The 26,048-nt window shown below is 22.6% G+C and overlaps 1 protein-coding gene across 4 annotated transcripts in view; it reads right to left on the bottom strand.

Annotated features, from left to right (window-relative positions):
• Positions 1-25,913, bottom strand: part of SERCA (ATPase sarcoplasmic/endoplasmic reticulum Ca2+ transporting SERCA) — a 36,863-nt gene extending 10,950 nt beyond the window's left edge. The window contains exons 1-7 of one of the 4 annotated variants that reach the window (XM_011505130.1): positions 25,695-25,913; positions 10,874-11,050; positions 5,719-5,736; positions 4,346-4,428; positions 2,249-2,635; positions 982-1,469; positions 82-558 (exon numbers count right to left, since the gene is read on the bottom strand). In XM_011505130.1, coding sequence (XP_011503432.1) covers positions 82-558; positions 982-1,469; positions 2,249-2,635; positions 4,346-4,428; positions 5,719-5,736; positions 10,874-11,015 — 1,595 coding nt within the window. In that variant the 5' untranslated portion in view covers positions 11,016-11,050; positions 25,695-25,913. Of the gene's footprint in view, positions 1-81; positions 559-981; positions 1,470-2,248; positions 2,636-4,345; positions 4,429-5,718; positions 5,737-10,873; positions 11,051-11,641; positions 11,785-14,670; positions 14,906-25,694 lie in introns of those variants that run through there. The other 3 variants (XM_011505134.1, XM_011505132.1, XM_011505133.1) reach the window with 3 other exon arrangements.
• Positions 25,914-26,048: the final 135 nt, after the last annotated feature.

Genomic DNA, 26,048 nt, shown 5'->3' with positions numbered 1-26,048 from the left:
ATTTGCATACTAAGTAATAATTAATAATAATAAAACTTAGACAAGGAAAAATATATAAATATAGTCAACAGTTTGACTAACCTTTCAAGTACACCTTCAGGAGCACCTTTGACAAAGAGCTTAGGTCCAGTTCCTAATTTTGTGGATTTTAATGGCACACAATATGAGGACATGGATTTACGATCACGCGAAAATTCAAGCGTGAAATCCTTTTTCCACTTAGTTTCAATATCTTGTCTAACAACAATTGCTGTACCACGTCGATCCAAACCAGATTTATTGACTGCGAACGGATTAATTTTTTCTGCAAGAACAATTAGGGCTGTTTCAGTAGCTTCGCCGACTTTTTCAAAAGCCTGTTTAAATTCGTTGAAGTCAATAGCTGAATCATTACACATAATACAGATAGTGCTCAGTTCATGGAGAGTTTCATACTCTGAAGTACGAATCTTCTTGTCTTTTAAAAATATTTCACCAATAGGTTCATATGTTGTACCAGTGATTTCGAATTCGTTGAATGAACAATCATTGCCATCAATCCTTTCGAATACAAACATACTGTAAAATATTGTTAATATAAACATTAGATTTTACGTATATTTTTATAGTTTTTATAATTTTTTGAAAATCTATTTTCTTAGTAAAAAATTACATACATTTAAATAATTCATACCAAAAATTGATATAATTTTTATTTAGAATTATGAAAAATTCGTACATGATAGTTATTATCTTCAAAACAAATTTTCATATTTTTTAATCGTGAATTTATATATATACATATGTATCTATATATTTATTGAAAATGTATTTTTATCTTTTGTTTTAACTTTTAATAACTACAAAAAGTTTTTTTCAAAGCACTTTTAAAAATACTTCAAAATTATTAAACAATATTTTTTTTATTTAAATCTATTTAATTAATAATAAATGCTTATTGTTAAAATGTAAGCCATTGAATTGCATAAGTCAAAGACTTGCCGATTGACAGACATCTGGTTGGTCGTTAGAGTTCCAGTTTTATCCGAACAAATGACGGAAGTACAACCCAGTGTTTCTACAGATGGCAGCGATCTCACGATAGCGTTTTTTTTAGCCATTCGTCTTGTACCAAGAGCTAGACAAGTAGTAATAACTGCTGGTAGACCTTCAGGAATAGCAGCTACAGCGAGAGCAACAGCGATCTTGAAATAGTAAATAGCACCCTTGATCCAGGAGCCACCGTGGGCTGGATCATTGAAATGTCCAATGTTAATGGCCCAGACAGCCACACAAATGACTGAGATGACTTTAGACAATTGCTCTCCAAATTCGTCAAGTTTCTGCTGAAGCGGTGTTTTGATTTCCTCGGTTTCCGACATTTCTGTACGAATTTTACCGATGGCAGTGTTAAGGCCAGTGCCAATAACAATACCACGAGCTTTGCCTGCAGCTACGTTTGTACCTGAGAACAGGATGTTCTTTTTGTCCTGTAATAAAATAAATGTTCATTTTTATATTTTCTCATACATTTAAAAACAGAATAAATTTTTTGAATGTTAATTATTCGATATTCTCTCTAAAATTACTATGTTTATTACATTTTTAATGTAGTATTATGTAAATTCCCAATTATTATTTTTATGTTATTTACGAAACAAAAGTTTTTTGGATTTCATAAATAGTATGCAATTTATAAATTAAACAGCTGCTTATTAGATAATTTTGAATTAATATAATCGACAAATATGTAAGATATTTTTAAATAATCAAACAATATTTTAAAATTTACATATATTAACTATTATACAATGATTTATCAAAGATGAAAATGATTTATATAATTCAATTTATATTAAAGTACTACTTGATCAAAACTATTATATCAATTTCTTGAAATTAATTCAGTTTTTATCTTAGAAGATAATGAAATTTAGATGCATATAATTAAAAATATTAAAAAATTATTTTATGATAAAAGTAATAAATTCAATTTTAAGAAAACTATAGTTTACTAGACATCTGAATACTAAAGATTTTTAAAATATAATTATTTTGCGATTTTAGAGTATGTCTTTTTAAAGTATTAACTATTATTTTAAAGAACTAAAGTAGATATTTTGAACTTTTGTAACCATTAAATTCGAATTTATTTTAAGGAGTAAATAAGGATACATACAATTTTTTAATTTAGTTATGGTTTCAAGTAATTGTAATTTGCATCCACTCAAATAATACGATTCAAACAAATTGATTAGGATAAAAGAACCTGATTCACAGCCCGAAGATCGGGTACCGGATCAGTGTGTTTGATAACTGAGATGGACTCTCCAGTTAGGATGGACTGATCAATTCGGAGAGTGGTTGAATAAATCTTGGTAAGGCGGATGTCAGCGGGAACTTTATCACCGACCGAAACCTCAACGACATCTCCAGGTACAATTTCTTTTGCTCTGATTCGCTGAACACCGGATTTATTGCCTCGCACAACTTTTCCCATTTCAGGTTCATATTCTTTTAGGGCTTCGATTGCTGACTCGGCGTTGCGTTCCTGCCAGACACCAACAACGGCGTTTGCGATAAGAATGAGCAAAATTACGAAAGGTTCAACAAACGCAGTGAACGCATCTTCGTGTTCTTCAAATAAAGCTAGTACCTTCAAAGAAAAAGAAATGAACATTATTACACATCGTTAATATTTATATAAAAAAACTACGTAGATTGATATTAAAATCATTAGTCACTTTTGTGAGAATTTTTGTTTAAAAAACTTTAATAGAAATTGATGTCTTATTAAAAAAATCATTTTAACTATGAGTGTACATAATTTAAAAAGATATTCATGTCTGTATATACAAAGTGTTTCTTGTAAACTTACATTAATTTTAATAATTAAATATTCTTTTGCATTAATTTTATAATATAATTAAAGTATATAAAATAAATTTAGCAAATTATGCTATCAAATTCTGAAGTTTTAAAAATTTGTGAAAAATGGCTATAATTAAATGACTATGCAATATCAATTTTTTATTACATTATATGTTCAAATTACTATTAATTATAAACTTTTGAATTTCTTCTTTTTTAAAAATTATTAAGAATGTAGATTACATTCACTGTGGCAAGTTTTATACTACCTAGCGAAATATCATATCGATTTTAAGTCAATGACATTGTATATCTGTATTCGTATATATCAGTTGAAAATGCAATTTGGATGAAAACATTTGTATTAATTAAAATTATTTACAATCTGAATGAATAGAGTGAGAGAACAAAATTAGTCAATAGAGATTCAAGATATTTGATGGAAGCCATGGTATACCAAGTGTAATTATGTAATAAAATTATTGTTAATTTATTTGTCAAACATATTTTATAATTTAGTAATTAAATTGTAGCACCTAATCCTAATTATTTTCAATGGAAATAGAATTGGTAAAAAATAAGGACTTTATATTTTGAATAATTGGTTATACAAAAATTAAGCATCAATTTCTGAATTCAATTTATTAAATACTCTGTCAATGTAAATTTCTAATATATATATATATAAAATTTAAATCACAGTTAATTATTATTGAAATTGTTAGCTATTAAATATCAATATTACGAAAATAGTCTATTAACAAAATAAACGAATTAATTTTTGTATTTGAAACATATCTTTTAGTATTTTTTAGTTCAAATTTGTAACAATTATTTGATTAAATACACAATATTTTATTTTGAGTTTGTATGTATAAACCAAATGAATTAAATTTGCTTAATGTACCTCCTATTGCATTACGTGACAGAAAAAATATTTTTATATTACTATTATACAATAAAAAAATTTGTCAATATATGTTGATTTCTTTAGAACATATTGATAGAATCTAAAAATCTTTTGATTAATATTCTAACTATTAATACTATTAATAAATCTATTAATACTCTAGTTAATTTTGGTTTTAGTGGCTATTTCATCCATACGATTTTTAATTTAAAATTGATATTATTCATTAAACAATATTTAAGTACTCAAGAATTAAAATAAAAATTGTTGCCCATCTTTTTTTAATGGAAATATTCTATTATCTACAATTTGTATCATTCAAATTATGTAAGAAGTGATAATGTTTATAAATTATGAAATTATTCTATGATTTATTTACACATTTATTACATTTACATAAACCATAGAATAGTATATAATAATTTATTATAAACTAAATTTTATTTTTATATATTTGTATTTTGTTACTAATAAATAGTACTAAAATTATGACAATTATTGTTATTCTAAAACTTAAAATTATACAAATGAGTTCAATTATTATTACAAAAATATTGATATAAATTTTTATAAATATATACTTACAAATGAAATAATAGCAGCTAATAAAAGAATTTTAACTAAAAGGTCATCAAATTGTTCCAATACAAGTTGCCAGATTGATTTCCCTATAAAATGATAAAATTTATAATTAAATAAAAATTGTTATGACTTATGGAATAAAGACTTTCCACATATTAAAAAATAAATATTTGACACAATTAATTTTTAGAAAGATTGGTTTATGTTTATTTGGAAATTAGCATAAAAATGATACTCATTTTCTATATTTTTTAGAAAATTTAATATCAATTTCATTATATTTTCAATCTTATCTTAAGAATAAGTTTAATGAAAGTTTTATTTTAGCTATCTTTATTTTATTTAGTATTTTTAATTTATATTTTTACTAAAAACAATTATATATGACAATTTTCTTATATATAATCTATTTTATGTTAGTTTTATTACAATAGATATTATTAGAAATAAATTTTCTGAAATAAATACATTATTAATATTTAATAATATACTTATTTCATGAAAGGAATCAGAAAACAAGAATTTATTAATAATATTCAAGCATTTTAATCTTGAAATTTACTTTTACACGAGAAAATATCGTTTAATGGTAATCATTTATGATAAATTATTTTCCGTTTGTTAGGAATGAATATATAGACAAATGATGGATTGTTAAAATGTTCATTCACTGTTCTTTTGACTTCAATATATGACAAGATTTAATGATATAATTTATTTATGATAATTTTTGAATGATAAATGATGCATGAATTTTTAATTAAGCTATTATGTTAAATTTATATATTTACACATTATGTATTTGCAAATTTAAAAGAGTTGAATTATGTTAAAATTAATTATAATATTTTAATATAATGCTAATTTATCAAATATATAATGATAAATTTGTTATATTAAAATTGATTATTTTTTTGAAATGATAAATTATCAGATAATTGCAAAATAAAAACATAAATATATTATCAAAAACATAAATATAAATTATCCATAAATAAAAACAAGTTAAATAATTAATTAATGTTAATATTACTATAATACAAGCTCAAAGCAATCAATTTTATATTAAATTATTATTATATTAAATTTTTTGCATGATTGTTTTTACTTATTTATTAAATAAATCAGAAATAGTAACATAGAACATTTTTTATCATATTAATTAATTTTGTGATTATGCTTGCATACGAGTTTTAAAAATATATGTATAAATCAATAAAAATTTATTTCATATGTATTGTATAAAACAATCCTGTTGATATTTTATAATTATATGTTAATTATATAAATATATAAATAGTTTTTTCAATTTCGTGTTTGTTATAATAATTATATACATCTGTATATTTTACGTAAAATTAAGATGAATTACTAACCCTCCTCAGCTGGCAATTCTGTAACAAACCAAACATGTAATTTTATTAATATTTAATTCAAAGATCATGTATATATGATTAAATAGTAATTTTCACTATTTTAAAAATTAGACATCTAAATTAAAATTGTAAAATAATGAATTCTATTTCAGAAAATTAATTTATTAAGTGTTCATAATATTCACATAAATAGCAACAGATAACTAATGAATGATACATGCAGTTAAATGTTAATGTTGTCTCTGATTTAATTAAGATTATCAAATCGAACGCATTATATTGTAGAATTAATAATTCATTTCATAAGTAATTGAATAGCTAAAAATTAGCAGGTTACAAGCTTAAGTACGTAATTTCATATTATACAAAATAATCATCTAAAAATGTGTATTTATTCTGTAGGTGAATGTGTAAAAATAATGACGTATATCGTGAAATAGTAAGTTATTAAAACTATGGTGCTCCATAAGAAAATTATCATTATACGTAGCCTTGATTAGATATAACAATGAAGTGCTATTTCTTTGCATGAAAAATAAAAAAAAAAAGTATATATATATTATATGTACTGACATTTCAAAGATTATTTATCGTGTGTTTAAACAATATATTATGAGATTTATTTAACAATTATTTGCATTAATTCTTACTAATTCTGATATAGCATGAAATCGCATAATTTCATTATTAACAACATTTAGAAGATTTGAATGCTCAAGTAATAACAGAATAATTTAAAGTATAATAATTAGTTAAGTAAATTGTATAGCGTTCCGAGATTATTCGATAACATTGAGTTTTGATAACTTAATAAGTTGCTATAACTTTAAGTGTGAAAAATGTAATATTCAATGAAAATATTTTATTTTTAAGTATATCATAAGAAATTTGTATTTAATAGTTAAATAAATATTAATTACCACAATAAATACAAAATATTTTAAATACATTGTAATTGTTTATTTATTTAAAAGACAGAATGTGTATAAATTACTTTTATATACTATCTTTTAAAAATTCCATAAATAAATTGAAGATTAATTTAAATTTAAATTAAATGTTTTTCATCCTCGATTAGTAAACTTAAATACTGCAAAATATATTTTGAATTTGTTTTTATGTTATATTTGATAAGATATAAAATGACATAAATTTTCTCTATAATTTCAAGGATAAAATAAGTGTACAACAATTAAGCGAGTATACAAATGTGTAAATAGAAATGTTTTTGTTATGTAATGTTTTATTATTTTCATAAATATATTAAAATAATTAAATAACTTTCATATTAACCGTATGTTACTAGATATATAATTTAGGTGAATTTAATTACTTTTAATTTATGCAAGGTAGTTCTTGATTTTAGATTTGGAAGTGCTTTTAAAACATGAATAATGAAATTACGTTAATATAATATATAAAATAAAATTCAAACTATAAATACCTTGTATACATATAAAGTAAAAAACCATATAGTTTTATTAATATATTCATTTAACTACTTAAAATTATTTCAAGAAATAAAATTTTAATCTTGTTATATTGTTCTTTTAAATTAACTGATAATAGAAAATGTATATTGGTTGATTATTTTCTGAGTATATTAGTAATTTAGAAAGATAATTAATTATATACAATTTTTCAATTTTAAATATATGAACAATTCATTTAGTAACAAATTTTAAAACCACATCTACCTTTGAATATTTTAAAAAATATTGTTTATCAATTACATTAGTATAGTTACGGAATCCATTATTTCGTATAATTTGGTGCATTCCATCACCTTTGTTTTATCAAATATCAGTTTCACATAAAGGAATAAAGAAGCAGCAATACTACGTTTTTTAAGCAATATTAAAATGAATAAATTATCGCATTTAAGAGGTATAATTGTCAAGTGTATACACGGTACATAATAAATGTAATTAGATTTAATATTCGAATTTTAAAGAATAATTTAAAATATTTTCATAATTTTAATAAAAATAAGTCAAAATTACAGCTAGCTGCTCAATGGTATTTGAAAGGTGTATTATTGATTTAAAAAATCACAATCGAACTAGACTATATTTTTGATCTACTATTGTAGAAGTCAACTAATAATAATTAATGTAGTAATTTTTAAAGCAATCATATAAACTCTTTGTAAGTATATTAGAATATTTAAATAACTAAAAACGAAGACTCGTTAAATATTATAAATTGGTCATTTTAATTAATTGTAATAAAAATTTAGTATCAAAAGCCAAAGTAAATAAAAATTGATAAAAAATTGAAGATGTATATAGAAAAAATAAAAAATGATTAGTTTGATTATGTGTAGATAAGTATCAAGAAAGTAATTGGTAAATACATGAAAATAGTAGACTTAAACATGAAAAATTATACGAGAGCTTGAAAAATTACATAATTGAAAACAGTATGATATCTATTAATCGGAAACGGTAATTAATTGATATTATCTTTGCAAGTAGCAAAGCCTTAATAATATATACAATTTGCTTCTAACATCTAACTTTATTATGGCAATCAGTTTGTTTTTTTTTCTTGTTAAAAGATTAATGAGATTTGAATTTTCTCACTGAAACTACATAAACTTATATTATTGTGTTCTTAATATTTATTTAACTGGAAGCATCTTCTTTCATCTTAATATGTTTACTTTATAATAAAGCAATTGTTTATTAATCGAACTACGAATTTAATTATCTGATAGAATCTGAATTATATATATATATATATATATATATATATATATATATATATATATATGAAGAAAATATTGGATTTTTTCAATATTTAATTCACGTATCCTACTTTATAGTTAATTATTATTATAATTTTGTGAGTTTATTGACTACAAAAAAATGTACTTTTGTTTTTATCATAAATCTAGTTAAAAAGTACCATATCCAGCTTTATTTATTTCAAAACAATCAGATTTTATTTGATACCGGTTAGCTCCAACTATATAACCATTAATTTTAGACTTAAATATGATTAAAGATAGTATTAGAATCGGTGATTTGAAAATATAACTTTATATCTAAAATTCTTATGTACTGTTAAGCTATCTTCTGTATATGTGATACAGTGGAGGTGTAAACAATAATAAGTCTAGAAAAAAATGAATGTTGCAAAATAGTTAATTCTAGGCTGCACTATTGTAAAAAATAGTAGCTGGCACTCACTCACTGATTTATCTTTAAAATAGCTGGAAATTGCATGCACTCTAAACGCGAACTGTATACTGTTTTGCTCGCCTCTTGAATAAGATTTCCTATTCTAACTTTAACGATCATAATTTTAACTCTATAAAAATTTAGATATTTATTCACATTGTTTCTCTAGTTATCTCATTAATTAATTAGATTAATAACCAAAACAATAATTAAATTATTTTGTAGAATTTAAATATTTTTCTATTTAGAATTTATTCATTTCTAAAAATATATCCTTTTAATTTTTAAGATATGTGTATATTTTATGTTTAATATCTAAATAAAGTCAAATTTATATAATTTAGCATTTAAATTGAAAAGCATAATTCAATTTCAAATACTTGTCATTGAAAAATATTTATAATAAAATATATATTTTTGTCGACATTATTTATTTTAATTTCTCTTAAATTTTATACAATCGATCGTATATTTTGAAATTATTATTTCATATTTCAATTCTATAATAAAAAGACATTTTGAAGAAGACTTTATATTTTTAAATGAATTTGTAATAACTGTTTACTTACAAAGATTTTTAAAAACTTCATTTTAAGTAAAACATATACAAAGCACTTTAAAAGATTTATCAATTCCTTAATAACCAATTAAACCAATGAGATATTGAGAAACTCTCATCACTTAAATTGCTATGCACTACCTTTTATTATTTAAAGTAGTAATTAAAATTATCATTTTTTGTAAAAATGTTATTTATTACAAAAATATTAAATAATAAATTATACATAATAATTTATAATTAAATAATAAATTATTAATTATTTCATTTTTTTCAATAAAAAATATTACTAGCAAATACATAATTAATTATATATAGTAAATACAGATAATTTAGAATTATCATTAGAATTATTAAAAATGAATACACTTTTCATTTCTTCAATCTTCTTTTATGTTTCTTTTTTTCATTTCCCAAATTTTTTGAAAATAATTGTTAAGCTTTTTATAAATTTGTATAATATGAATAAAGATTATAAAATTAGTAATAGCAATGTAACCTATTCTAGATAATACATTGATAAGAGATGTTTGTATATAAAGCACAACCATGTGTCAGAAAATTAAATATTGTACTTAGTTGTATTTAATAATTTGTTATATTACAATCATATATATTAAAAAATAAATATATTTAGGTATGAAAGTTTTACAAGACTAAGATTGATTATGATTATGATTATTCATTGTTTTTTGTTTTGTTGGTTAAATTATTAATTATATAAAAATTTTTATTCCACATCTTTATCAATCACTATACATTTTTTAGATTATCCACAATTTTATTATTAGATTAATAAGTAATAATATTTATATTAAATTAATTAATATTTCTTTTTTCATATTTTTTTACTTTTATTTACATAAAGTCAAATAAATTAAATAATTTAGAGCACTCAGTTAGCTATACTATTCTATGCTATAATTTATGTATTTTATATTATGAAAGCTTTGTTTTTGCTTATTTCTCTTTAACTAATAAAAAATATAAACTAATGAAAACATAATAATAAATGTATAATTTAATGGATATATAATAATAAATATATGTAATCTAATAAAATGTAGCTGATAAAATATTAATCGATTTAAATGTTCACTTGTCAAATACAATATCTTTACTTTAAATAAATGTTTGTAAATTATTTTTTTTTTAATAAAAAAATACAATAATTAAATTAGTTTAAAACTTACTGCAAATAAATGAATTTTTCTAAACTGTACAAAATATTAAAAATCTTTTATTGTATTATTATGTAATATCGTGTAATTAATTATTTTAATTTATATTTAATTTGTAACATTATATATTTATAAAAATATTCATATTTAACAAAAAAATGTAATCAATACAATATTTTCAGGTACAGTATTTTATATAATACATGTAATATTAAAGATAAAATACTCACCATTAAGACCATATTTTTCTTGATTTCTTTTAATTTGATCGTTTGATAGACCCTTTTCAGGATCAACATTAAAATAATTATGGATTTCATCCACAGATTTACAATGAGCATCCTCCATGTTTGCTTTTACTTCAGTTTTCATTAATCACTATAAGCGTTCATTCATTCAATTAATTTCTGTAACAGAAGATAAATAATTCATTATGTTACATTCTAAAATATCATTTATCCAAAACTAATGTCAAAGTATTTAAAAACTTATACGTATCATCTATATATCAAAATATTATTTTCCTTATAACTGCAATTGATTATACATATGCATTGGTGTATGTGTGTGTATATATATATACATAATAGGATTAGGCTGCAATGATTAGGCTTGCTTTCAAAGTATTAATTTACAAACTTATAACTAATTATATTTTTAATTAATTAATATTAGCTATTTAATTATGAGCTAGTTAATAATTGAAATTAATAAAAAAATTAATTATTAAAAAAAAATTAGATTATTCAACATTAAAGTAATACAATTTTTTTCAGGTAATATAAATGTACTTATAACACAAAAGATTTTTAACTGGAAAAAAAGTAAAAATATACATAGTGTATAATATTACATATTTACACTAATCTATCTTTATTAATTATTGTATAGTGAAATATTTAAGAAAAGAATTTATAAAAAGAAAAAACATACTTAGCACCATATCGTCGAATTTTTCTTTAAAAGTATAATTGAAAAGGTCATATAGACATATTCACCTTGGATAAATATTGTCGTCCGAAAATTAGAGAGAGAAAGGAGAGTTAGAGTGAGTGTCGAAAAAATACGTAAAGATGGTAAAAAGGGAAGTTCCGATAAACGTGGCCTGTGTTGAATGGACGCGTGTATTTTTCCTCGTCAACGAACTGTTCTCTTTTTCTTACTTGCACACGATATTGAAAAAGGAGGAAAGAGAAATAATAAAGAAAAAAACACCCGAACGTTTAGTGTATTTTCTTGTCTCTTTCCTCCTTTTTGCTATTTTTACTGCCTCTTCGTGAAATTGAAATATCTAACTACTTTTTGGCAATATACTGATCCAATTAGTAATTTTTACGCTATTTAAGATTACACACTCTCGAAAAAACGAATAACCGTATAGTATATGTACACTTTTACGCAAAAGCATACGTATGTACAAATTAAGTGCTATATAATATTGCTTAAAGAAAATAAAAAGATAGAACATGCACTTGTTTACGAATACCGTTAGAAACAGTTATTAGAAAACATCATAGGATTTTCATTCACAGTTAACTTTTATTTAGTAATTTACATATGCCTGAGCGATACACTATTGCATGCAAATATCGAAATCACCCGTCAACGTATGAGTAAAAGAAGATAAAAGATAGCAGATGGAAAGGGAAGAGCAAGGAAATTAGGCAATCTCGGCAATGATGATCACGTGAATCGATTCAAATAAAATTCGCTTTCTTTATAACGTTCGATTTAACAATACACAAGTGCTGTTGAACACACAAATAAAATATAATTTTCAGATTTCTGCTAGTATCATTGCACTGTCATTAGCCGATATATTCTTCGTTCGTCGCCAATCACTAAAAGCATAGATTAAAATAGTAATCGGAGTAAATACAACGGGATGAATTATTATTGTTCGACAATTCAGTGTGTTTAAACAGTTTGCACGCTCTCTAGTGGCTTTATGACCCAATCACCAATAATTCATTCTTGATCCACTTTGGCTGCGACTATTGTTATTTGCACCAAGCCCACGTCTACGTTTAGCTTGTTGGCCATAGCTTTTCATACACGCATGTGACGAACCTCGAACACTGGACGATTTTTTGTTATCATAATTTAAATTTCCCGCTATTGCTAAAGTAATAGTGTGAACAGTGAATATTGGAAGCATGTGGCATTTTACGATTGGTTTGAGGGTGATTTGCTGTTAGATTGTATCAATGTTGCTGGTACAAGCTATATTCTTGACTAAGAACTTCGTGATGTAGGCCGTTTTATTTTAAGGCTTCTGTTTAGCTATTTCCTTGACCTGTATTTTAAGATGCTTTCCAAAAGGATAAGCACCGCATTGTTGATTTACGTAACATATCGCGGTTACCACTGCGACGGTAGCGTATCGACGAAACAAATTGCTTTCTCTCATTCCATTAGGTATTGTCTTAACAATCATGGAATTTTACAAGGTATTGTCTATTATCACGGTATAAAATTCAATATTTTTTATTGGCACTGGATTTTATCCAAAAATGTACTCAAACTTTATCATAAATTTATTGTCACTTATAACCAATTAACAATAATCGTTTCATTTCCTCTTTTATTTTGCAATTCTAGTTCTGATAACCCAAATAATCTATATTTAGATTATTACGAAATAAGTAATTCGCTTATATTTTTCAGGTTATGGTTTCATATATTTTTCATTTTTAAAATATTATTTTAAAATCTAATAAATTATTGAAATATGTTATAAGTCATCAAGTATATTTGATGTATGTTTAAAATATGCTGATGTAAAAAAAATTTTGAAAATTCTGAAATAGATCATCATTTCTTCTATGAATATTTTTCAACATTTAAAGTGAGAATAGTTTGGTTCAATATATATTTTTAACAATACTAACTTTAACTTAACAACTTTAACAAGTAATCATAAAAAATTCTGTTATTGTTACACTATTTTACACTGATTAGGTTTGTTAAACATTAAGTATAAACAATAATATGACTAATAGTTTAGTTTTCTTATTTTGTAAGTTTTTTTCCATGTCTGAATAAATGAAAAGTAGATATTTAATACTCTTTTATATATATATTAATCACATTTTAAAATATTTAAAATGTATTAAAGATTTTTGTTTTAAAAAATACAAATTTAATATTTAAAATTGAAAATACAACGTTAATATTTATAAACCTAAAATAATTTCTATGACCATTAAAAAATACTTGATTTATATATAGATTAGTTGCAACTATAACTTATAAAGTAAATATTTTATATTATTACTATATTTTTATATAACACTTCAAATACTTATATATTTGCTTTAGAACAAATTTCAAATAAGTTGATTTCAATCAATATTTTGGAATATTTGGAATTTTCTTAAGAACATTTTATGCTTCAAAAATTAATTCATAGATCAGTTATTTAACCAAATGTATTTTATAAAATTATTCATATATTTAATTACTATTATTTATAATTATTATAATTATTTATTTTTACATATAACTACTATATTTTAATAAATATTATAATTTTAAATAGTTGAAAATTATTATTGTTATATTTATAAAGATATTTTTTACTTTAGTTTACTTGTCTATAAACTACTATCTATAAAAGACATTTTTAAATATAACAAATTCTAATGCAATAATATAAAAATAATGTTAAAAATTAAAAATAAATTAAATTCAATTAAACATAACATTAAATATAGTTTTTTGCGTAATCTTAAACTAATTTTAATTTCCATTAACATGAATTAAAAAAGATAATAAAAAATTCATTTTTTGAGCATATTGTCACTCATCCAGAAACTTCAGGTATTCAAGAACGGAAACGAGTCGTTCTTAATTTCGTCAAGGTCACGGCAGGCTGTCAAGAATGATATCCAGAAGTGTCGGTTGATCTCATGAGCAGTGGCTGTTTCACTCCTTGGGAATTACTACCACGAGAATGTATTATAAATAAGAAGCTACGATGGATCTGAAGACGTAGAAGAATTATTTTGCGAGGTTGTGCACTTACGTAAGACTTCCCTTCAAGTAAACTGCTGTTCTTTTTCAAGGTCTTGAACAAAGAATGAGAGGATAGCCAGGTGGGCAGAGGAGGTTTACTCCTTTTTAACCTCTATAATGCGTGTCCTCGCAAATGTAGTCCTCTCAGCTTGTGCTGTGGTCTCTCAACGTATACTGGCAGACCATCTGTTAGCGACGCCCGGGGAGACCGAGCTCATACATGCCTGAGCGGACGTTTTTAGCACGTCTTCTCAGCTTTAGACGCCTTCCTTATTATTTTGGCAGACTACGCAAAAGTCTCCGCGCGTCCCATATTGGACCGCCTATTCCATTAGATATTACTTTTCTCAATACTTAAGAGTGACACGCTGACTTTGCCTTCTGATTTTTTCCTATTTATTTATTTGAAATTATTGTTTTTTTTGTACTTTTGTTTTATGTTGTAACTTGTCTCCACTCATTTCGATAATAATCTTTATGCAACGGTTGTTCATTGCACTTTATTATTTTACTTATTTATCTTACTACTTTGGACCAGTACCAAATCCAAACCGAAGTAATCAGAGGTTCAGGGAGAGTGATTGTAACTTCGTTAATCGAGCGTACAATTTATCCGTGTAAATTTTACTGAAGCATTAATCAGCTATTTTGGTATATTAGCTTTTTCGAAAAAGACATTTTAAAAATGGAAATACGGCGTTCTTCAGATCTTAATTAACATTCGAACACAAATAATTGTTCTTTTTGACGTTAAATTTAAAGATTCCTTGAACTATTAATGCGAATTGTATTAAATTTTAAAAATTAATTTACTATTATTAATTATGAAAATGTTATTTAAATGTTTCTGAATATTAGTATAAAATCATTTATTTTAAAAATAATGGGGATCCAAAAATAAGTATTTATTATTAATAATTATTGAACTTATTTTATAGGAAATGTACCTACTCTTTTTTAAACAATTAATTTTATTTTGAAAGTAGATTTTTTACAAAAATATTTAGTGTTGTCAAATAAAAGAAAATTTATACTCTATTGTAGTGAAACGGTAATGTATTAATAATGATTTTTTAACATATAACTGTATATTAGGTGTTTGCATTAACGCAAGCTTGTTAATTTATTTTATGAATAATATTCAAATTTAAATATTTTCGCATTTTTGCTATGCAACCAAGTTAACGATGTTCCTAAACAAAAATATATTTATGTCATTTATTTTAAGAATCAAGGATTACTTTACAATTAGAATTTGTCGACATTTATTATGCAATTGTCTTATAATATAGTACAATTATAGTATAAATAAGTAGTCTGTTTTTTAAATTTAATTTAATTTAATTTTACTTCATTTTTCATTATTGTTTATTAAGGAATATTTCACGTAGTTTTAATTTCATTTAATTATATTTATTATGGGTGTTGAAATAATTTTATTTAAGTGATATAAATTTATATTATTGTATTATATTTGTTATTACCTCGATTTTAAAAATCATCAACTTCTTTTTGTGATACAATTATAAGTTTATTTATTAAAAATACGAATAGTCTTTTAAATATAATTTCTATAAAAATTATAATTTCTGTGGCTTATCGATTACAAAAAGTTTATAGAATTAAATTTATTAATTTACCATTTTGATTATAGTAAATTAGATCATTTTTCATTATTCAATAAGTATTTTGTAAAATCAATACAATCATATATATATATATATATCAATTGTTTAGTTAAATAGCTTAACTAATTGCATGTGTATACAATAGTTTAACTTAGTAGCAAATTGTATTTTACAAAATAGAAAAAAATTACTTATATGTTAATATTACAGCGCACTTATAAAATTAGTCATGTATTCGATAGATTTTTTAAAACATTTAATTAAAAACTGATTGAAATTAACACCAGTTTTAACACCAGTAAATTTTGCAAACTATATATAATACGGTAAACATAAATGAGTTTTTTCTACTATTGAAATATAATAAATCGTAAATTCTAATCTTATATCATTATTTATTATAATTTATTTTATATTATAGTTATTTTACCTCTAATCTTTATTAATATTCACTGTTATGTTAAACCAATCCAGTATTACGTACTACATTTTATTGAGTATCAAATATAATATGTTTATAGGTGACAGAATCAATAATTGTACTATAATATTTATAAAATTATTATTTACGATTTCGCATTTAAAAATTTTAGTTTACAGATGACATTAAAATTTGTAGTTAATAATATTTAATAGAAGATAATACAAAATAAAATATGCAGTAATGTGATATTTTATTTTGAAATTTGAATAAATTATTAAAGTATTAAAATACAGTATGAGCTATTCAAATTAGATATTTAATAATATAAAGAATTTGAATGTGGTATAAAAAATACTTTTTTGGTATAAAAAAAACTCATTATTGAGTTAACCATGCATAAAATTTTAATCTAATAAATATATGAAGATCTTTTTTCATATAGTAGCAATTGAAATTTATATAAATTCAATATATATTATTGAACAATAAATTTTAACTAATGCTATTACGTATTTATTTAAATGCAACATTATAACTTTATTAATTACTATCACATTTAAAAATAATAGATCTAAGAAATTATATAGAAATCTATTTAAGATAAAGTATTTATGAATGTTTTAAGAGATGAAATAAAATAATTAAAATTAAATTCAGTAAAATCATCAAGTAAATATATTTTAATATGTAAATTCCATGGAATTTTTTATTTCATATTTTATTATACATATATCTATGATAACATATGTATAAATGTTTTATTAAAAATTTTATAAATAGTATACTTTATAAATAAGAAAATTCATTAATTTTTTCATTGAAAATTAATAAAATTTTATCATAATATGCTTTTTCTCTATTTAATTGTTATTGGAAAAATTGTTTGTTTTACATTGATATTTATTGTTTATTTTACAAATAATATTTAAAGGATTACAAGTAAAGATTATTAAAATTTTTATAAAAAAATTATAGGTATTTTTCTTAGATAAATTCCATATTCACATTAGATATATTTTTAATCAAAATTAGAATATTTAGATTATGTTTAAATAATTTGTATTAAGGTAGTAATTTTAATTATATTTTTAATTAAACATTTTTTAAACAAATAAATATTTAATTTATTATTATTTTACTAAATAATGTTTGTAAAATATTTCTATTTTATAATATGATTCTAATAATTTATAGAAAAAAGAGAACAGAGAATATCAACAAATCAATAGTTTTTTTTCAATAACATGTATAAAGTTTGTTTTTTAAGATTTATTAATCAGTTTGACGAATTTGATTGTTTGATAAGAAAATAATTTATTTAATATAAAATGTAATATACCTTGCCTTATAAATTTAAATTAATGTTCCACAATAAAATTTGTAAATTAATAAATAATTAAGAAATATCATGCACTTTTACTATAGAATTTTATATTTACATTATTAGATATATTACATACTTTTTATGTGGACTTTAGTTATTTATTTATACATATTTAATAATTATTTCTTATGAATATATTGGTCTTTCGTAATTTATATTCACTTATTATTATAACAACATTTAATTGCTTTAATTTTGTCGAAAAGAAAATTATATGTAGAGGTGTTTGAGTAAAGGAGTTTTTGTATATACATTACAATGTATATGTAGCAATTGATAAATTACTTGAGACTTTGTGACACCAGTTATGTCGATTTTAGATAAAAATCTACTAAAAGATTAAAAGTTAAAGAGAATACTGTAAGATTTAGCTTACAATTTATTGTATACCATTTTTTATTGTTCATTGTCTGTTTTTTAGTCATTTAATTTCTTGTATTATTATATTTTGTACTTTTGGTAAGATTTATCTGATATAGCTATATGATGTATAGTATAATTAATACTACGTTGTAATACGCTTGGTTAAAATACTTTACCATGATAATCTTTAAGTATCTAATAATTTTTGTACAATGATTAACGCCAGAAATAAAAAGTACTATTATTAAAAAATGTTAATAATTTTCGATTAAATAATGTTAGAAATTTTTATGAATGTAAATAAATTTAACAGATCTAATAAAAAATTCATATACTATTTATATCTTATCGACAAATTGAACTCATTGATTTGTGTCATAAGAACAGTTGTTTTTAAATATTATTGTAATAGAAAAAATATTTAAAAAAGAAAAAGATAAATATAGTAAGGGAAAAAAGACATTTTTATTTTAGGTTTAAGATTTTTATATTAGGTTAAAGATCGAAAAGTAGGAGTACGATTAGTATACACAAGAAAAAGTGCGAAGCCTGACATGTCAACTCGGCTTCATGCTTTCAACAAGGTAAAAATTATTTTGTGCCAAATATATTCAGCTGTGGTTGGCGTGTATCCGACATGTCATCCTCTAGTCGCACATGTGTTCATTATTTATAGGTTAAGGTACACTCAGATCAGGAGACGAGCGTCGTTCTAAAAAACTAACAGAAGCACGTAATTTTCTAATCTTAGAAACTATATATATTTTCACTTGGGTGATTAGAGAAGTCAAGTTATCATAGAATTTGGGTATTTGTCGAATTCCTTGCTTTTTCAGTCTCAAGCGATTTGATACTAATTGGGCTGCATTTGCATCATGCACGTTACATAATGTGCATTATTACATTGAGCATATCATTTACTTTCAGGTACTTTTACAAACGTTATTTTACGATTTTTAAAAGAAAGTTCTTTAAAATTTTTTGGCATAATCTGAATTCATGTAATTTAAAATAGTCCATTTCTTTAAATTTATATAAATTATTTATTACTTGATATAATAATTCTTAAGATAATTCACGAAATATTTATTTCAATAATTCGAGGCACGTATAATAGAAAATACATTAATACGTTCATGTTAATAAAAACAATTAAATTTGGAATTACAAATTGTTTTTAATATTTGTTAAATTATTATTGTTTAGGAATATTATATTAAATATTAAGTTATCTCAAACAAATGGAAGACATTTATCTAAAGGTTTGCAAAAATTCATATTTATTTGTAAGAAAAATTTGAATACATTTATAAATATTAGAAAATATATAAATAATTATGTATACTTTAAGAATAGCAAGAAAATCTCGCAGTTAATGTATCTAGTTTGGATTACTGCGCGATAACTCAATGAAACGTGCGGCCGAAGGTTACCGGCTCAAAGTTGCAACCTTCATGCGTGAAAAAGTTGAGGAAAAGTTGAGGAAATTGGCGCGAAAGTACGTCGATCCATCAGCCTATTCTCAGATAGCGATTAACCTTGTCTGGGAGTAGCTTAGCGTGGGCTTGACAAATATATATGCATCTTTTCTGCATTGTCGTCGCCAATGTAAATTTGCGCATGCGCATCTCAGCTGCTTGTACTCGAGAATATTTATGCTTCGACCAGAGTATTAATAAATTGTTTCGAATATGGGAGTTTCGTTAACATCAATCAATATTACGATTTTTTTTGTTAAATATTATTTAGCGTGCGCTATTTAAACCGTGCCAACATTAGATGCACTTGATATCGTAAAATACTGTCTGATTAAAATATGGTTGAACTATAATTAAATATTAACCATTGTATAAATTAATATCGAAAAATATTTTACTTATAATATACATAACCAAAATTTGTTTGCATAAATTGAAATGCTATTTATTTATTTAGCTTTAAACTTTTTAATTTCATTATAAGATTGTTTTCATTGAAATAATGAGTTTGCATAAATTTGAATTAACAATTAATTCTTCACTTTATCATGCCATCCAAATATTCATCTTGTTTATTCATTTTTCGTAATTTTGAAGAGATTTTATCATTAAATAATATAAATAAAATACAAATATTTAAATAGATTTTAAAAATACTAATGGTTTACTTGTTTCATAAAATTCTTAACCAATTTAGTTATAGCTTTTAATTCATTAAAAAGGTCAAATTTTTAATACAATTATTAGTTTTTTCTACTTCACTAGATTGTTAAACAGGAAATAAGTTGTAAACGGTACAAAATTTTTCGTGTTTATATAATAAATTTTTTAAGTGTATTAATCAAAATAATAACTAAAAATTTATTTATTATAATATTATTCTATTATTTAATTTTATACTAAACAAGAATAATAAATTCTATTTAGAAGAAATTTCGAAAAATAAAATATTTTTTTATTTACAAATATGCAAATTTTTGTCTTTTATCAATTAATATAATTGATTATTTATTAGTTTATAATCATTATATTTGTTTATGAGCATATAGATTTTCCTTCTATTTAATTATTTATTAATGATAATATTCCTATGAAAATAATTTTAATATGTACCATTTTTATCGACACATTTTTTATATCAGATTGTAATATCTTGTAATATCTTGTAAATATTATTACAAGTAACGAATTATTTATATTTTACCCTTAAAATACAATAATTGAATTTTAATTTTATTCTTGTAGAAGTATTTATTTGTAATGAAGTTATATATGTTGATTAAATTTTAAATTAATTTAGTTTTTAATTTTTTGAATACGTTATATTCCATTTTTATATTTGTATAAATAATAGTTAACTAGAAATGTATATTATTATTAGAATTATTACTGATGCATTTCAAGATATACTGTCATTGATATTGTATACATCTAGTATTGTAATTCCAGCCAGGATTATATCTGTTTATCTTCAAAATGCCGAATTGTATAACGAGTTAAAAACTGTTTGGACGAACTTATTACTTAGTCAATTTTTTATATTATATATAAATTTTTTTAATATATTCATAAGTACAATTATTTCTTTAAAAATTATTGTATTTCAGTTGTTGACGCGCAACTATATATATTTATTCTATTGAAAGTAACATTAATAAACAGGAATCAACAATGTTTCAATTCTATTGAAAATTTGAAGAAAAAATGTAGTTAATTTTTATGTTTCTATATTTCTATAATTTGAATTAATTATTCTTAATATTATAATTATCATAACATTCTGATAATTAAATTTGATTAGAACATTTCATATTATAGTATCTTGTTTGACTAAAGTAGTTACACTCTGTCATTGTAACACCTTAGTGTTATTATAAGTGTTATATATAATATGTATTTTATATATAATAAATGCATTTTTTTCAATGGTTAATATTATAATATCAAATTTAATATACATTAATGTATAATATTGATTTTTCTAATCCTTGTATTTTATGATTTAAAAATTATTCTTTTTGAAGGTACTGAAGATAATTTAACAATAACGTTTTATGAAAATTTCGTAAAATTGATTTTCATTTCTAATGAACAAAATATTACGGATTTAAAAAATTTATCTTTTCAAATAATAATTTTATTTATGATTGAACTGATGTTCATTTACAAGTTTGTTTTTACAATCATTTAATATACTTTTTCAAAATTTTGTAATATTAAATGCTATAATTGTATAATTATTTTTTTTATTCATTATTATTCTAATCTGTAATGATTAACTTAATTATATAATTCTATTCCAAATAAGAATGTAATTTTTATATACTTCTCGAGATGATTTTACTAAACATAAAGTTTTATGTATTATGTATAATATTTTACATAGATTTAAATAATAATACGACTTTGATATTTTATTTGGATGGTATAATAATAATTTTTTTTAAATTAGTATAATGAAATAAATAATATATAGAATATTAAAATAATATGAGAAAAAAATATTTTAAGAAAAATGTAGTCATCAAGTCAAGTGGAAAGCAAATAAAGGACACGTGATGCTAAGTTCACATCACTAGAATCATGTCATTAGTTGTAAGAGAAATATTACGTAGAGTACTGTCATAGCTGTCGCTGTAACATATTATGGCAGTAACAATATATTTTGTATGATTGACATTTTCGATAAGTAAATAGATTTAGATATTGCCTCTGTTTGGCTGACAAGTTGAATGAGAGCCGTCACATACGTTTATGCCAATGAAGAAAAAATAATTTCCTAGTCTTTGGTACATGTAAATTACTTTTTATTTATATCTATCATCATTTAGATTCATTTAATATTTATTTAAATTTGTTTAAATTTTTGATAGGATGATTCTGAGATCATAAGTTTAGAGATTATATGATGTTATGTATTTATGCTCTTAACATATGTATTTTTCATATTATATATCCATTATATATCCATAATATTATATAGAAATAACTTAGTAGTTTTTAAAAATTATAAACGTATAAATGAATGAATATGTAATAATATAATGCTATTATATATTATAAATAATACGTTTAAATTAATAGAAATATGTAAAAATAAAAATATTTAATTATGGTGAATATTATCTGATAAATTTTATAAGGAAAATCTATTATAAATATTGATACAAATATTTGTTTTTGTGATAATATTTTTAAAAATGTATTATATAGTATTTAATTTTTTTTGAATAATAAAAAATTAAGTATTATATTTTTTTAATCTTAAAATAAAATTATAAATACTTAGAAAAATTGAAAATATTTCTTATTTTAAGATCTAAGTATACTTTTCAATGGAAAACTAACTACAAATAATTAAATGAAATATAATAAAATAACTAAAAATAATTATGTTTAAATTTAAATTGTAATATAAAGTAGTTTTCCACTTATGTATCTTTAAAAATAGTTTCTCGATATGTGCGAGCTTTTTTCAGAATTATTTGATTTATACCTTTCATTAGTATGAATTAGATTTAATTTATTCACTTGCATTATTTATAGAAATATTTAAAGTTTACAATTATTACACTGAGTTTCATCTAATACGAATTTATTAAAAAATATTCTTTTAATATGAATGCAAAAATTAAGAGCTTAAAAAAGGAAATATAGAAAAGTTAAGATTTATAATACTATATTATTTAAGATTAAATTAAAAATATCAGCATGTATCAAAGAAACTATGCTTAATGATATAAACGATGCATTATTTAACTACTTGCTTTCTGCTACAAGTACATTATTTTGAGCACTGTGTTTGTCGAAATTGCTTAGAATGGATTCTTAGCTGTTGTACTAAAAGTCATTCGGTTTAACATCGTAAGGTCTAACTATGATGTGCGTTTGTACATTTAATATCTTAGAAAAATTACAATTCTGTTCGATTGTCTTCTCAGAGCGACATTACGATTTTTATTTTACCAGAATTCATCGAACTTCAACCGAGTATTGTAACTATTAGCTTTAAAAATTCTTTTATTTCTCTTATTTCAAGAAGGATATATATTAATATTTATCGATTTAATACGATTGAAATTTTTTAAATTAATTTATGTTAACGTTAATTTATGAAATTATATTTTGTAATTAATTTAAACAATTTATTACAATAAATTTATTATTATAATTACAACTTGCATATTATACAATTCGTCTAAATTAATTTAATAATGAATCGTAAGGCGGCAATGTATATGGTTTTTAAATGTTTATTATTTTTATTATTTACACCTACGAAATCTTATTTTCCACAACAATTTTAAATAAAAAACATTAGATTTATAAATTATCGATTGGAATAAATAAACATTACTTGTACTAAAAATTAACATTATTTACCAATTCACTTTATAAAGCAGGATTTTTTGAAAAATAATAATGTTTGTATAAAGATGATATTATATATCACCTGTATAATCAAAAGTTACATTTTTACATTAAAATATAAAATATATATTTTTATTTATGATAATTTCAGAAATTTATATTTGTTTTAAAATGATTTTTTTTCATTTATTCTCAACTTTTAATATAATTATTTATGCATTAATTAGTAAACATTGAAACAATTATATAATATGGTACTTTTTAATTAAATTCTTATCAAAAAGATAATTTTTAAATTTCTCTTAATAAATGAATATTTTGTACATGCTATAAATATGCATATAAAATGATAAATTTTTAAGTACTATTAATTTTAAATAATAAATAAAACATAGTACTTTAATAATATATTTTTAAAAAAGTGAAAGAAGAAAAGATACGTAGAATAAATAAATTAACATGAAATAGAATTAGATTCATCACCGTAGAGAAGAAGTGACATTAACGATGTTCAAAAAATCAAAAATAATATGTACTCTATTTAATAGCTAACTGTAATTATATCAAGGACTATTTGAAAGAATTTTTATATGTTAAATTACGAAATTGAATTTTCATATATTCAGTTACTGATTTATGTTTTGCAACTATTTTAAATTGCGATAATTTAAACAGGTGTAGTGTTTGTATCAATCAAAATTTAGTTTTAAAATGAATTATAAGCAATTCATATTTCACTGATTGTCAATGTAATTATAAAGATTAAAAAAAATATTTTATAACAACTGACCTAAATAGTATATATGTGCAATTATGATTAATTATTTTATAAATTTATCGTGATTAATTAATGTAAATTTATAAATAAATAAATAAATTAATTGCAGTAATAATTAACACTTTAAACAATTAATTATTTACAGTTAACTTTATTAACAGATACAATTGTTTAGTAAAGAAATCAAAGTTAATATCTCGAAAAATATATAAAGTGTGTGATGCAAGCAAATAATAGCATGTAACTTATTTTTTAATAAAGCACACTATTCAGCATTGAAATGTTCGCTTCATTAAAAATATATTGGTACGATTGTATACACATGTCAGAGTGGCTTGAAATATTAATAAGGAGACTTTCAAATGATCACAGTTATATTACCTTTTACACTTGCTAAGCAACATCAACAAACACAACCCGGTGCATTCTAATATTCTTTGATTTATACGTTTTTGTATATTGTTTAATTAGAAATTACACTTATTTTCCAGTCGGATTTCAATCATGAAACAGTTCTTAGTTAAAGACACTTGCAACACACTCTGAGGTGTACTTAGTTCCATGCCTTGCCATCGGCACAAGCATGCGACGATGATGGGTCGACTTACCGTATTTGGTACTATAGGATAGACAAGTGAGGCCTTTTTGTGTGAGCGGCGTGCGCCGGCTCGAGGACCGGAGCCCTGCTGCTCGGCGTACCGCAAGTACGATACAGAGGTGGCAGCAAAAGCAACGGTTCGCGGTGTTGTCGAGGCGAGGAGTCGAATCGCCGGCTACTTAACTGATAAACGGAACGCTGTAGGCCACGAGTCATTCGCTTAAGTAGTGCAGCTGGGACTCGCTCTGGCGACAGTCAAGGCAAATCAGGCGGCGGCAACAACGGCGGCTCCTGGCGTCCGGCCAATGACCAGTACTGAAGTGCTAGGATTTATTACCAACAAAAGACTCCGAACTCGGAAGAG

Source organism: Ceratosolen solmsi, unplaced genomic scaffold (genome assembly GCF_000503995.2).
Source record: "Ceratosolen solmsi marchali unplaced genomic scaffold, CerSol_1.0 scaffold9, whole genome shotgun sequence".
Lineage (NCBI taxonomy): Eukaryota > Metazoa > Arthropoda > Insecta > Hymenoptera > Agaonidae > Ceratosolen > Ceratosolen solmsi.
This window is presented reverse-complemented; position numbering and strand designations above follow the sequence as displayed.